The sequence below is a fragment of the Phoxinus phoxinus genome, assembly GCF_949152265.1.
Source record: "Phoxinus phoxinus genome assembly, chromosome: 7".
NCBI lineage: Eukaryota > Metazoa > Chordata > Actinopteri > Cypriniformes > Leuciscidae > Phoxinus > Phoxinus phoxinus.
Genome location: NC_136882.1, coordinates 4182369 through 4198764, shown reverse-complemented (window position 1 = coordinate 4198764; position 16396 = coordinate 4182369). Strand labels below are relative to the sequence as shown.

The following is a 16396-nucleotide window of genomic DNA, read 5'->3' as shown; positions in this document are numbered from 1 at the left end:
GAAGCCTTGGTTCTTGTCCCAGGGTCCTGTGCTGGGAGCTCCTTGTTGTCGCATAACGCTTACGATGGGTGCTTCTCCGGATGGTCTCCGTGGAGGGGTCATCATCTCACATGGCACTTAATTACCTGGTGATGATGGCTCAGGCTCTACATACCTGGGCATCAGATTCAGGGAGCAGACATCCTGTCAAGGCAGGGGCTGAGGCCCAGGGAAGGGAGACTCGACCCTGAGGTGGTGGAGCTCATATGGAGTCGCAGACGTGGCTGTGCTGCGTCTGTACATGGTTTCCCTGATTGTTCTAATTCCGGGAGTTCTGGAGAACAGAGTTATGGAAGTGTGGGTGTGGCCTCTGAGGGGGCCCAACTCATAGACTCGGGTCTCTCAACTGAGGTTGTTGAGGCCACGATCACTTTAGAGCTCACTGCACAGGAAACACACCGGTTTCCTCTGTGGTGTGTTGGAGCGGGAGGAGTATGGCGGCTTTGTAGCCTTGTATTAGGGGTATCCGTATAAGAGGTGTGTGATGCGGCGGTCTGTTCCTTTCCGCACACACTCGTCAGGTTTACAATTTAGTTTTTGGGCTTCACCCCTGTGTCCCAGGTGATTATGTCTTTGTTGTGCTCGCCTGATTTCACATAAGACAGGCACAGGCACTATGCCGCCCCAGCCCTCCGTGTTCAGCGATCAGATTTTACTCTAATACGCCATGTGTTGTAACTTTACGAGCAGCTCCGCTTCCAAAGATGCACAACTTCAAAGCGACTGGTCAGTGTTCCGCAGTGTATGTGTGCTGTCTCAGCTTTGTGTGCACGCTCTGCTCAGTCGCTCACGGCCGAAACGCTCCACTAATAATTAGTGACCAATGTACCATTCACACTCACCGGAAAGCAACGTCCATTTAAAAAACGTGCCAACATGAAATTTATCTGGACTTGTTTCTGTTTGCAATAGCCCTACTGTGCTATAACATGGTGAGAACCCAGCAAACACATTTACGTTGTGGCAACGTTTCTATGGCACGTTGCATTTCTGCTAAGGCAACGTTGGTGTCTACGTGCTCGCAACATTGTAACAACGTAGAATTGTAAGACGCGACAGGACTGTAGCAACGCTGTTACGCGACATTCAGCAACTGAGAGACGACGTTCTGACAATTAATATTTTTATGCTAGATATAGATCCCCCATTTAGCATCTTATGTTTTGTGGTTCATTTTTAATTAGTCATATGTTAGATAATTATATACTTAAAAAAAAAAAAAAATCCTTATTGTCATTTATGTGCCTAACAGTAAATTAATTATAATCAACACTTGAAAGTGTACACTTTGAAGAGTAAAACTTACATAGAAGGTTAGCTAATTCAACTTTATTAAAACTGCATATGGTAATCAAATTGCACTTCCAAAAGTCATACATTTGTGAGAAAAAAAGCAAACATTATATAATACAGGGATTGACTAACGTTAACTACCGGTAGCATGAGCAGACATGAGAAATTTTTTTATAATTTTTGGCATAAAGTTAAATATTTGTCATACCTGACCAGAAGTTATAATAAATGTCATATTAGACAAGGAAGTTGTAGGTTGTGTTTGAATAATTCTGTATCTTATTTAGCTGAGGTAAATTAAACGTAATTCTCTCGTATCCTTGCTCGATGAAGAATGAGACGGCCCAGCGTTCGGTTGAAATTAAAGGCTGATTTTCACGCTTCTGGGCAGTGACGAGTACATATGTCGTTCAGTGGTTGTCTAGACACCCAGAGCCGGCTCAAGCCTTTATGGGGCCCTAATTTTATTTGGGGGCCCATAGTGCCACCAATATGATTGACTATAGTCAATGCTTGATTATTCGCAGACTGAAAAAGACACCCATTATCAAGTTTATTAGTTGTAGCTGTGTTGCTTACATCAATGTCTCATGTTTTTCCCTCTTTTTTTTTTTACTACAGTTTACGGTTTTAAATTTTTAACAGTATCAAACCCAAGCTAACTTTAGAAAAACAGTTTATTTTATAAAAAAAAAACAATTTAATTACAAAACGGACAATTTTAAATTAAACACTTAAAATAAGACATATTTTCATATACAACAGATCAGATGGACCTGTAACAAGATAACACTAATAAATGTATTAACATTAAAGGGGTAGTTCACCCATGAAAATTCTGTCATTATTTACTCACTCTCCATGTATAATTTTCTTCTTCTTCTGCTGAACACAAAATAAAATATTTTGACAAATGTGTGTAACCAAACAGTTGATGGACCCCATTGATTTCGGGGGTTTTTCGGGGGACTATGGAAGTCAATGGGGTCCATCAACTGTTTGGTTAACGACATTCTTCAAAATATATTATTTTGTGTTCAGCAGAAGAAAGAAATTGATACATGGAGAGTGAGTAAATAATAACAGAATTTTCATTTTTGGGTGAACTATCCCTTTAACTATCCATGTGTGTAGGCTGCTGTCCCTTGAAGATCTGCACGCTTCTAACACACAGTGACAGATGCAACTGATCACTTTCACTTTAGACATAACCAACTGTTTTTATGTAAAGCGTGTGTGTATTTGACAGTATTAGCACAATCAGACGCTATTTAGATGAAGTCCAGTAATCGGGTGCCTTTTGACTTGTTTTTAGTGCGCGAGCTCGGTGTGTACGCGACTAAGCGCTCAGAAAAAACCGCATGTCAGAACAGCACGCGAATAAAATGCGAAGCACTGCTACTTGGGCAGAGTGATAACCGCAGCACCTGAGACGCTCTGGTATGAGCTCTGGTTCAGAGCAAAGGTATGCTCTGAACGAACTCTCTGCTCCTCACCACGGCGCGTCTCAGGTGCTGCGGTTATCACTCCGCCCAAGTAGCAGTGCTTCGCCTTCAGAGAATATAGTTCCCAGTATTTATACGGTTAAAATATGTCTGTGTCTCATGTGACTTTGTTTTTTGTACACTCTGTGACTATACAAATCACAACATGTAAATAGGAAAATGTTTGCGTTATTTTGTCACTTATTTGGATTAGTATGCTAGCTGCAACCATTTACATCCAGTCTTTGTGCTAAGCTAGGCTAGCGGTTGGTGCGTCAAACAGACTTATAGCACGCACGGAGATGAAAAAGGTATGTATGGACTTATCTAACTCTAGGGGATAAGGTGAATAGGCTAAAGTCCTGCTAAAGTTGAATAGGCTAAAGAGTGTTCCTTTAAACATTTTATTCGCGTGCTGTTCTGACATGCGTTTTTTTCTGAGCGCTTAGTCGCGTACACACCAAGCTCGCGCACTAAAAACCTGTCAAAGGCACCCGATTACTGGACTTTATCTAAAATCGGACCATAGTTTGGGGGCCCCCTAGTGGCAGCGGGGCCCTAAGCAGCCGCTTAGTTCGCTTATAGGGAGAGCCAGCTCTGCAGACACCCTTGGAACAACCTTAAGCAATGGCCCTGAGTAGTGTTATGAGGGACATTGTGTCAAAGTGATTAATGGCTTTGACCTTTGACCTTAGGCGGGGGTTTCCCACCCCGCCCCCTTCCGGTATGTGGGATCAAAGGCTAACCTTTGACCTTACGGGGTTTCCGCATCCTCCGGTATAGGAGATCAAAGGTTGACCTCTGCCCTGCTATCAATCCATCATGTAAATAGGACAGTTGGTTTGACCCGGCGACCTGGCTAGCCATCGATCAAGTGATATGTAGTTTGACCTTGTGGCCCTCGCTAATATAGATCATGGTTTTGAGATAAGGTCTTTTAATTATTTTTGACGAATGGTTTTGAGATAAGGTCTTTTAATTATTTGTGACGAATGGTTTTGAGATAAGAGATTACAATTATTTTTGATCGTTTGAAGAATCGGCTATAATTTGACATAAGCTTTTTTTTTTTCTTTTTTTTAATCGGGGCTATGTCATAGTTTTGAACATGTCAGTTTAATATATGTGTTTTGGCATAAGGTTTTTAGGTTTTTGAAGATGGGTTTAATATATGTGTTTTGGCATAAGGTTTTGAAGTCGGTCTCTTAATTATTTTTGATGAATGGTTTTGATCGTTTGAAGAATCGGGTATATCAGTCTGTACGTCCCTTCCCCATTGTAAGTGAATTTATGTGTTGTACTGTGAAACTGAGAAAAAGTCTGTCTCACACAAAAGTGGAAAACCCTATTTTTTTAAAATAATATAAATACCTATAAAATAAATAATATACATATCTTACTAAATCCTCACACAAAAAGTTGAAATGATTATAAAATAACTTGCTAAAGTTTTAAAGCTATATAAATGAGATACTTACAATATAAAATAACTAAAGTTGAAAATCATTCATACAGACGATATCAATGAAATATAAAATAAACATCTACTGAATCAGTCTAGATAAGAAATAAAATCATCTTACCTTTTTTCTTTAGAGAGAGTTGAACAAGCTGCGAATGCTTTAACTATTGTTTAGACAATTTGTTTTTACGGGATATAGTCATTCCTGAAGGCCGCCTCACACAGTCTCAAAACATAGGGAGCGCGCCTGTGTGTGTGTGTGTGTGTGTGTGATAATATCTTGGGTCTTCCTATTATATTTGATGAATGGTTTTTGTTCGTTTGAAGTCAAGAAGGGTTATATAGTAAGTGTGTGTAACATAATCACTCCCACCCAGCGCATTCAGTTTGCTGGACACTGTGGAAATGATAAAAGAGATTTTCTAATAATTACGTATATTTCACACTGACTAAAGTTTAAAAACATTAATTTAAATTATATAAATGAAATATAAAAAACATCTTACAATCTTTGTAAGTCTTGACGGTCTCTGTTCATATGGGGTGTTTTTTCACACAGGCCTTTGACCTTGGGTGGCTGTAACTCACAAAGAAGAATGTCTCTCTCTCTCTCTCTCTCTCTCTCAAAGCACAGGGCACGCGCGTCTGTGTGTGTGTGTGTGTGTGTGTGTGTGTGTTCACCGATCAGAACGAGACATTGCAAATATTTTGTTGGTGCAAAATTTATTGTATAAGTATAAAAAGTTTAAATATGATCTTTTTAAAAATGAAAATATTGTTTAAATTAAATATTTAAAGTTAATACATTCGTATAATCTATTTAACTTTTAGCAGATTACTGTAATGGTTTTTTTTTAACGGTGACCCTAAAGTATAATTGTTATTAAGCAATGTCTGTTTAGATTGTTGAAAAACTGTACTGTCGTCTTGAATCTCATTTATATGAAAAGATTCAATCAGCATTTTTGAAATATTTTGTTACTGCTAAATTTAAATGATCTCTTTTAAAAATAAAAAGATTGTTTTAATTCAATGAATTAATAAAAACAAATATTCTACATCTATGGTCTATGGAAAAACTTGACTTGAATTTAAAGTATATTTTTTATTTATCAGGTCCATGTAAAGAACTTTGAAATTTATGGGTCTCACAAGTCATCTCACACATTGTGTGAAATGTTAAATAATTCCTTAAGTATCTGTGAGAAAATCACCACATAGCCCCATCTTATTAAGAGAGAGAGCAACAATGAAGATATTTTAGAATTTGTGATGCCTCAGACCAATCCCCCATTGATGTGCGGCTCATAATGTCCTTCCGAACCCTCGCACATCTTCAGAGAAATACGTTACTGGACAATAATGTTAGCTTCAGGATATAGGGTGACAGAGCAGATGAGCCTCTGTGCATCATGTAATGTTAGTCACAGGCTAACACCTTTCCAGAGCCAAAGTTTTGTTCGTACTAAATTTATTTCAAAGCATAATCGTAAAATATTAAATATGATCTTTTAAAATGAAAAGATTAAATCTTTAAAGTTTTAATACATTTGTATAATCTATTTATCTTTTAGAAGATTACTGTAATGATTTTGTTTAACAGTGACCTAAAGTAAAAATGTCATCAATATAACCATAGCCATAATGATTTTTGTACTGGAACAGCATATTCTATCCCTACACCTAAACACTGTCATCACAGCATTTTTTTTTTTTTTTTCAAAAATAAAATAAATAAATCATTCAATGTAATTTCTAAGCTGTTTTGCACTCACACTTAGTTGGTTCCATAAATTAACTAATCTCTATTTTTAAATGAAATGAATAAAGTATATCTCAATGAATAATAACAAACATGTTACTAAAATGTATTCAAACAATTTAAACATAGTTTTAGCTAAATTAATATATATATATATATATAAACACTTTATATTTTCATAGAGCTGAAGAAGTAGTTCTTTATGCAATGATTAAAAACTATCCAAAAAGCAAAAAGGTTTAAGTTGTCATAAAGAAAACCCTCCCGGATCCTTCAGTGATAAACTGCAGGGTGAAACGAAGCTTCAGACCCTCACAGAGACGGGGGCAGTTACAGACCAGATAACACATGAACACCTATAAACACAATGTCTCAGTAAAGCTAGTCTACTTTCCAGAGTTTTATTCATACTAAATTAATTTAAAAGCATAATCTTAAAAGTTTAAATTAGATCTTTAATTTAATTAGATCAAATCTTTAAAGTTTTAATACATTTGTGTAATCTATTTATCTTCTACAGAAGACTTCTGTATGATATCAATGATTTTGCTTAAATTTAACATAAGGTATTATTTTTACTAAACACCGTCTGTTTAAAAACAAAATAAAAAATGTTTTAAAGCAAAAACTGTGCTTTGGCGTCTTAGATTTATAAAAAATATTAAATCATCACTTTTGTCCATGCGACATGAAACATGCTGTCAAAGTTTGTCACAATGTTTTTAAGAAATCCCAGGACTTTACATTGCTCTTATTTAGATTAAGTTGTATCATTTAGAAAATCAGAGATTTTCAGAGACGCGTTGTGCCTCTTCGGCCTACGAGTAAAGTTTGTCTTGAGTGAATATTAAATTTTACTCGTCTTAATTCAAAACATGATCTTACTTTTTCTACCCTAGCTATATCTATTACATGTATAAGATGAATATATCATTTTTTACTTATCTTGTATCTCCCCGAATTATCCTTAATCATTCTGGAAACACACAGGGTGAAATATTTATGTAGAATTTTAAAATGTTATCTTTTTTTTGATGCGACAGTTTGTCTGTTGGCCGCATGATACTATATCAGGAATCGTTCCCTTTGGCCTCCTCCATTTTCTAGGCTTTTTTGTTAAAGACCCTACAAGTTAGTCTTTAAAGGTGCGCTGTGTAGGAATTTCTCCCATCTAGCGGTGAAATTCTATTTTGCATTTAAACGACTAGTGTTCTCTAGCGCCTCGCTTTTCAAATGCGTGTTGCAACTGCTCTAGCCGTTATGAGCCAACAAGCTATGAACATGTTTTCCAGTAGCACATCATCGAGTTTAACTAAACATGTTCTACCGTTATGCTGACTAAATAATGACTTACACAACCAAGTAATGAAAAAAAGCTTGTAATTTAGACCGTAACATTGACTTACCTGTCGAGAAGAAAGCAGCATCCCTTCATTATCTCTTTCCACCTGGGAAAAGCTAACACGATATTTTGAATTCACCGGTCACGTTTCCTTTGAAATATTGTGTAAATTTTTTTTGTTTGTTTTTGAAACGCGTTGAGGTAGGCTAGTGCTTTTTTCCCCTCTCTGCTATTATATATATTTTTTCAAGATGGCGGAACGACATGGAAGCCTCCATGGACTTACCCATCCCAGTATAAATACAGATAAGAAATTCTTTGCTTACGAGGATAAGTCAAATCATTGGCAGAGGTAATGTAACACAAATGATGATATATTTATGAATAAAGACAATGATTTTAGCTAATAAAATACTTTTAGAAAACGACTGTACCTTCAATTTCAGATGTGTAAATTACAAAACAGCATTATTCAATCGTCTTCAGAAGTCGTTTCTTCAATGGGTCTCCTGAGAATATGTAATTTCCCTTAAAACCATAGATTAAGCTAAATGACACCACCATTCCCCCCAAAATCAAATACTCTATACGATTTGTATTACACTTTTTCAAAGGATAATCTTGCTGATATGATATGTCTGATGCAAGGTTTTGCAAAGAAATAGGTACTGCAATACTCCAAACAGTTCAACACAATGACATCATTAAGGATGGACGATGGGTGAAAACACGGCCTGTGTAGGGTAGTTTTCCAGATTTGACCCAAAGTCAAATACTGTATTACACTTTTCAAATGATAATCTAGCTTTAAAGCTAGAAAAAAGTAAAAACCAAACATATCTTCATACCTGTTGTGTTCCGACACAAGACCATTAACTGGTTCTTTTTGTTTTATAAGTTGACTTTTCTTATTTCTACAAATATCACTCCGATAAATATGGACTTAATATGGACACACTGTTTTTAGGAAAAAGCATCGTTTTAAAAGATGATCTATTTTTGACAGACCTATGGAAATGCATGTCGGTTTCCAAGTTTTCATGCATAGTGCAAACATGCAATGTTCGAGAAAGCTAATATCGGTGTAATCTTTGCGAGGTCTCACCCACAACGCAAAACTTTGTGTTGGGGTGATCCAAGCATATTTTTACTGAAAGAAAATACTACGGAAACCATTTTCAAACTGTAATAATACCATATTTATTTAATTATATTATGGTTTCGCGTTGATTTAAAGTTTTGTTTGTTTGTTATTAACTAATAGCTTTATTATTTTAACTAATACTTCAACATCCAGCACATAATTAAAGAGATGAATGAGCTAAGGACATTCTCTGAATAAACAGATAACGGTATGTTCACGATCTACAATATACAGTTAGATAGGCCTATGTGTAAATAGCTGTGCTTAAATATTTAGTGATGCATAGTTCCACACTCTAGTAAAGCTTATGGATTAACTTTAAAACACGAATTCAAAAGTCCAAAACACCCGTATAAGATTCAAAATCATTTATATTTATATAATAAATACACAAAAGTATGCAAATTATGGTTTTATGACTTCACTGTTTCACATTTTGTATGTTGGACCGCATGTGTTTTAGGTGAAGACGTTTCTTTGAGAACCCTAAACATTCAGTGTTTATAGGAATAAATGACCATTAAGAATTTAAGTGATACTTTGTTTAGCGCATCTTTCCCTCTATCTACGATGTGAAATCACACAAAGTATTAACACGAAAAGTAAGCGCGTGCTGTTTTACACTTTATTACAACAGCCTCAAGCTTTAATGAATAAGCATCTCTCAGCGCAATAGTCAGATGTGATTCTGTTGTAATAAAGTGTAAAACAGCACGTTGAGAAAAAAAGAACATTGCATGTTTGCACTATGCATGAAAACTTGGAAACCGACATGCATTTCCATAGGTCTGTCAAAAATAGATCATCTTTTAAAACGATGCTTTTTCCTAAAAACAGTGTGTCCATATTAAGTCCATATTTATCGGAGTGATATTTGTAGAAATAAGAAAAGTCAACTTATAAAACAAAAAGAACCAGTTAATGGTCTTGTGTCGGAACACAACAGGTATGAAGATATGTTTGGTTTTTACTTTTTTCTAGCTTTAAAGCTAGATTATCATTTGAAAAGTGTAATACAGTATTTGACTTTGGGTCAAATCTGGAAAACTACCCTACACAGGCCGTGTTTTCACCCATCGTCCATCCTTAATGATGTCATTGTGTTGAACTGTTTGGAGTATTGCAGTACCTATTTCTTTGCAAAACCTTGCATCAGACATATCATATCAGCAAGATTATCCTTTGAAAAAGTGTAATACAAATCGTATAGAGTATTTGATTTTGGGGGGAATGGTGGTGTCATTTAGCTTAATCTATGGTTTTAAGGGAAATTACATATTCTCAGGAGACCCATTGAAGAAACGACTTCTGAAGACGATTGAATAATGCTGTTTTGTAATTTACACATCTGAAATTGAAGGTACAGTCGTTTTCTAAAAGTATTTTATTAGCTAAAATCATTGTCTTTATTCATAAATATATCATCATTTGTGTTACATTACCTCTGCCAATGATTTGACTTATCCTCGTAAGCAAAGAATTTCTTATCTGTATTTATACTGGGATGGGTAAGTCCATGGAGGCTTCCATGTCGTTCCGCCATCTTGAAAAAATATATATAATAGCAGAGAGGGGAAAAAAGCACTAGCCTACCTCAACGCGTTTCAAAAACAAACAAAAAAAATTTACACAATATTTCAAAGGAAACGTGACCGGTGAATTCAAAATATCGTGTTAGCTTTTCCCAGGTGGAAAGAGATAATGAAGGGATGCTGCTTTCTTCTCGACAGGTAAGTCAATGTTACGGTCTAAATTACAAGCTTTTTTTCATTACTTGGTTGTGTAAGTCATTATTTAGTCAGCATAACGGTAGAACATGTTTAGTTAAACTCGATGATGTGCTACTGGAAAACATGTTCATAGCTTGTTGGCTCATAACGGCTAGAGCAGTTGCAACACGCATTTGAAAAGCGAGGCGCTAGAGAACACTAGTCGTTTAAATGCAAAATAGAATTTCACCGCTAGATGGGAGAAATTCCTACACAGCGCACCTTTAAAGACTAACTTGTAGGGTCTTTAACAAAAAAGCCTAGAAAATGGAGGAGGCCAAAGGGAACGATTCCTGATATAGTATCATGCGGCCAACAGACAAACTGTCGCATCAAAAAAAAGATAACATTTTAAAATTCTACATAAATATTTCACCCTGTGTGTTTCCAGAATGATTAAGGATAATTCGGGGAGATACAAGATAAGTAAAAAATGATATATTCATCTTATACATGTAATAGATATAGCTAGGGTAGAAAAAGTAAGATCATGTTTTGAATTAAGACGAGTAAAATTTAATATTCACTCAAGACAAACTTTACTCGTAGGCCGAAGAGGCACAACGCGTCTCTGAAAATCTCTGATTTTCTAAATGATACAACTTAATCTAAATAAGAGCAATGTAAAGTCCTGGGATTTCTTAAAAACATTGTGACAAACTTTGACAGCATGTTTCATGTCGCATGGACAAAAGTGATGATTTAATATTTTTTATAAATCTAAGACGCCAAAGCACAGTTTTTGCTTTAAAACATTTTTTATTTTGTTTTTAAACAGACGGTGTTTAGTAAAAATAATACCTTATGTTAAATTTAAGCAAAATCATTGATATCATACAGAAGTCTTCTGTAGAAGATAAATAGATTACACAAATGTATTAAAACTTTAAAGATTTGATCTAATTAAATTAAAGATCTAATTTAAACTTTTAAGATTATGCTTTTAAATTAATTTAGTATGAATAAAACTCTGGAAAGTAGACTAGCTTTACTGAGACATTGTGTTTATAGGTGTTCATGTGTTATCTGGTCTGTAACTGCCCCCGTCTCTGTGAGGGTCTGAAGCTTCGTTTCACCCTGCAGTTTATCACTGAAGGATCCGGGAGGGTTTTCTTTATGACAACTTAAACCTTTTTGCTTTTTGGATAGTTTTTAATCATTGCATAAAGAACTACTTCTTCAGCTCTATGAAAATATAAAGTGTTTATATATATATATATATATTAATTTAGCTAAAACTATGTTTAAATTGTTTGAATACATTTTAGTAACATGTTTGTTATTATTCATTGAGATATACTTTATTCATTTCATTTAAAAATAGAGATTAGTTAATTTATGGAACCAACTAAGTGTGAGTGCAAAACAGCTTAGAAATTACATTGAATGATTTATTTATTTTATTTTTGAAAAAAAAAAAAAAAATGCTGTGATGACAGTGTTTAGGTGTAGGGATAGAATATGCTGTTCCAGTACAAAAATCATTATGGCTATGGTTATATTGATGACATTTTTACTTTAGGTCACTGTTAAACAAAATCATTACAGTAATCTTCTAAAAGATAAATAGATTATACAAATGTATTAAAACTTTAAAGATTTAATCTTTTCATTTTAAAAGATCATATTTAATATTTTACGATTATGCTTTGAAATAAATTTAGTACGAACAAAACTTTGGCTCTGGAAAGGTGTTAGCCTGTGACTAACATTACATGATGCACAGAGGCTCATCTGCTCTGTCACCCTATATCCTGAAGCTAACATTATTGTCCAGTAACGTATTTCTCTGAAGATGTGCGAGGGTTCGGAAGGACATTATGAGCCGCACATCAATGGGGGATTGGTCTGAGGCATCACAAATTCTAAAATATCTTCATTGTTGCTCTCTCTCTTAATAAGATGGGGCTATGTGGTGATTTTCTCACAGATACTTAAGGAATTATTTAACATTTCACACAATGTGTGAGATGACTTGTGAGACCCATAAATTTCAAAGTTCTTTACATGGACCTGATAAATAAAAAATATACTTTAAATTCAAGTCAAGTTTTTCCATAGACCATAGATGTAGAATATTTGTTTTTATTAATTCATTGAATTAAAACAATCTTTTTATTTTTAAAAGAGATCATTTAAATTTAGCAGTAACAAAATATTTCAAAAATGCTGATTGAATCTTTTCATATAAATGAGATTCAAGACGACAGTACAGTTTTTCAACAATCTAAACAGACATTGCTTAATAACAATTATACTTTAGGGTCACCGTTAAAAAAAAACCATTACAGTAATCTGCTAAAAGTTAAATAGATTATACGAATGTATTAACTTTAAATATTTAATTTAAACAATATTTTCATTTTTAAAAAGATCATATTTAAACTTTTTATACTTATACAATAAATTTTGCACCAACAAAATATTTGCAATGTCTCGTTCTGATCGGTGAACACACACACACACACACACACACACACACAGACGCGCGTGCCCTGTGCTTTGAGAGAGAGAGAGAGAGAGAGAGAGACATTCTTCTTTGTGAGTTACAGCCACCCAAGGTCAAAGGCCTGTGTGAAAAAACACCCCATATGAACAGAGACCGTCAAGACTTACAAAGATTGTAAGATGTTTTTTATATTTCATTTATATAATTTAAATTAATGTTTTTAAACTTTAGTCAGTGTGAAATATACGTAATTATTAGAAAATCTCTTTTATCATTTCCACAGTGTCCAGCAAACTGAATGCGCTGGGTGGGAGTGATTATGTTACACACACTTACTATATAACCCTTCTTGACTTCAAACGAACAAAAACCATTCATCAAATATAATAGGAAGACCCAAGATATTATCACACACACACACACACACACACAGGCGCGCTCCCTATGTTTTGAGACTGTGTGAGGCGGCCTTCAGGAATGACTATATCCCGTAAAAACAAATTGTCTAAACAATAGTTAAAGCATTCGCAGCTTGTTCAACTCTCTCTAAAGAAAAAAGGTAAGATGATTTTATTTCTTATCTAGACTGATTCAGTAGATGTTTATTTTATATTTCATTGATATCGTCTGTATGAATGATTTTCAACTTTAGTTATTTTATATTGTAAGTATCTCATTTATATAGCTTTAAAACTTTAGCAAGTTATTTTATAATCATTTCAACTTTTTGTGTGAGGATTTAGTAAGATATGTATATTATTTATTTTATAGGTATTTATATTATTTTAAAAAAATAGGGTTTTCCACTTTTGTGTGAGACAGACTTTTTCTCAGTTTCACAGTACAACACATAAATTCACTTACAATGGGGAAGGGACGTACAGACTGATATACCCGATTCTTCAAACGATCAAAACCATTCATCAAAAATAATTAAGAGACCGACTTCAAAACCTTATGCCAAAACACATATATTAAACCCATCTTCAAAAACCTAAAAACCTTATGCCAAAACACATATATTAAACTGACATGTTCAAAACTATGACATAGCCCCGATTAAAAAAAAGAAAAAAAAAAAGCTTATGTCAAATTATAGCCGATTCTTCAAACGATCAAAAATAATTGTAATCTCTTATCTCAAAACCATTCGTCACAAATAATTAAAAGACCTTATCTCAAAACCATTCGTCAAAAATAATTAAAAGACCTTATCTCAAAACCATGATCTATATTAGCGAGGGCCACAAGGTCAAACTACATATCACTTGATCGATGGCTAGCCAGGTCGCCGGGTCAAACCAACTGTCCTATTTACATGATGGATTGATAGCAGGGCAGAGGTCAACCTTTGATCTCCTATACCGGAGGATGCGGAAACCCCGTAAGGTCAAAGGTTAGCCTTTGATCCCACATACCGGAAGGGGGCGGGGTGGGAAACCCCCGCCTAAGGTCAAAGGTCAAAGCCATTAATCACTTTGACACAATGTCCCTCATAACACTACTGCCCTGAACGCTGGTTCAGTGTCAAAATTGTAACAACACCGTAATAACCTCCACCAGACAATGTACAGTAGTTATAGCAATCATTTGGCCATGTTGTTAAAACGTTGTTAGAAGGTTAGAACGCTCTGTGTCTGCTGGGTATAGCCGTGCTGGGCAACGTTGGTAAAAATGACGCTATCAGATTTAACAGATTTATTTTTTCACCAATTATCAAAATAAAGTAGTCCTACAAAGCTATTATTGTGCATGTGAGCAAATAGCAGGGAGTGTATCAGAGAACGATTTAGTGCTATCTGCACACATGCTTTGACAATAATAGCTTTGTAGGACTACTTTATTTTGATAATTGGTCAAAAAAATCTGATAAATCTGGTTATGTTGCATAGAACTGAATGAAGATTAATATATTGATTTTAATACATTTTAATATATAATATAAATATAATATTTTAATATAGGCCTATTTTCTGTCCATTTTTTGTGTTACTTTAATTTTAAAATTGTGTTACTTAAATTTACTTTAATGCGTGTTTATTTTATTTATTGGCTTGTATTGTTTTTATTTCAATTAATTAAATTATTGTATTTAATAAAAAAGTCTTATAATAATACAATTACACAAACATTTTCGGTTTCGGTTTTCGGCCAAGTGCATCCTGAATTTTCGGTTTCGAAAATAAACCCTGTCAAATAAACCCTAGCAATGTCCCTGGTTGTAACTGTAATTAAATCTTGACTCACCCTTGAGCTCCACATCGGCCTGGTAGTTCCCGCTGATGACGGAGTCTGTGCTCGGCGTGCTGCAGCGATACACACCGCTGTCTGTCGCTCGCACCTTCTTGAACCGCAGCTCCACTGAATCATTGCCCAGCTTCTTATATCCGATGTCCCCGCTGTTGACCCGGTCCCTCACTGTGGGGTCCGTGAAGTTATCGTCAAAGGTGGAGACGAGCTGGACCGATTTATCACCGGCCTGGATCATGGACCAATCGAAATCCTGGTCCCGGGGCCCCTGGTAGTCGGACACATTGCAGCGGATGGAGACGGCCTGTCCCTCGACATGCACCAGAGGACCAACCGGCACCTTCACCACACGGCCCTCGCTGACCGCCACTGAGAGAAAAAGACAAGATTTCTCACATATAGAGCATGTAGAAAGAAAATACAGCAATACCTCTGTATATATCTCGGTTTTTGATTTCTGAATCCTTTTTTATTTCTTTAATCTGTTGCGGAAATGAGCTTACATAAACTGGAAAAATGCAGACAATGCCATGAAATTTTCAAGAACTGCTTACTAGGTATGAACACTATACATGAAAATGCCTGTCTCAATAGGTACTTTATATAAAAATGAAATAAGAATAATCATTCACGTGGCTGTTGTTACAAAGCATAGGAGTCATTCAGATCCAAGTGCAGCTTGTCTTTATTAAACAGAGTAGTCACCAGGCAAGGGTCATACACCAGCAAACACAGCAGAGAAGATTAGGCAAAATCGTGGTCAATAAACAGGCAGGATATCAGGGCAGGCAGCAAACAAACAGGATACAGGAACCAGCAGAAGATCAGGAACAGACAAGGTCACAACAGGCAGGTAAACACATGGTAAACGCTTGGCAATGTTCACAGCAGCAAAACAAGACGTAGCCAAGAGTTTTGTGTGAGTGTGGCTTAAATGAGTGTTTGAACATGAGGTGCAGGTGTGTGTGTGTGTGTGTGTGTGTGTGTGTGTGTGTGTGTGTGTAATCAGTCCAAGCACATGCATGATGGGAAATGGAGTCCGTAATCACCTAGGGAGTGCGTGGCTAATTGTGACAGCTGTGCATGCATGTATAATATTATTTTTATGTAAGAATTTCCTTAAGAAACCTCTAGACTACATTGGAAACAGTAAAATGGGAATAAATACGTAGTTCTGGTATGAAACTCTAGATAGAACAGGCTGATAGGTCCTTAACTCATTTGGTAGAGATCACATCATTATCTACATAGCACAGCTGATTGGTTGCCAATGAGCTGCGGCTCAACATTCAAATACTTAAATGATGCTGTTAGCAGTCTGCAGCGTGCTTTAAGAAAGCATCTGAAATCAAATCAACATCTAAAGCTGGGTGCACACTGTACAATTTTGCTGTCTGAGACA

The 16396-nt window shown here is 35.5% G+C and overlaps 1 protein-coding gene across 1 annotated transcript in view; it reads right to left on the bottom strand.

Moving 5' to 3' along the window:
* ptgfrna (prostaglandin F2 receptor inhibitor a) overlaps positions 1-16396 on the bottom strand; it is a 101485-nt gene that overhangs the window by 67256 nt on the left and 17833 nt on the right. The window contains exon 3 of the mRNA XM_079617570.1: positions 14992-15363. Within this exon, the coding sequence (XP_079473696.1) occupies positions 14992-15363 (372 nt within the window). The remainder of the gene's footprint in view (positions 1-14991; positions 15364-16396) is intronic.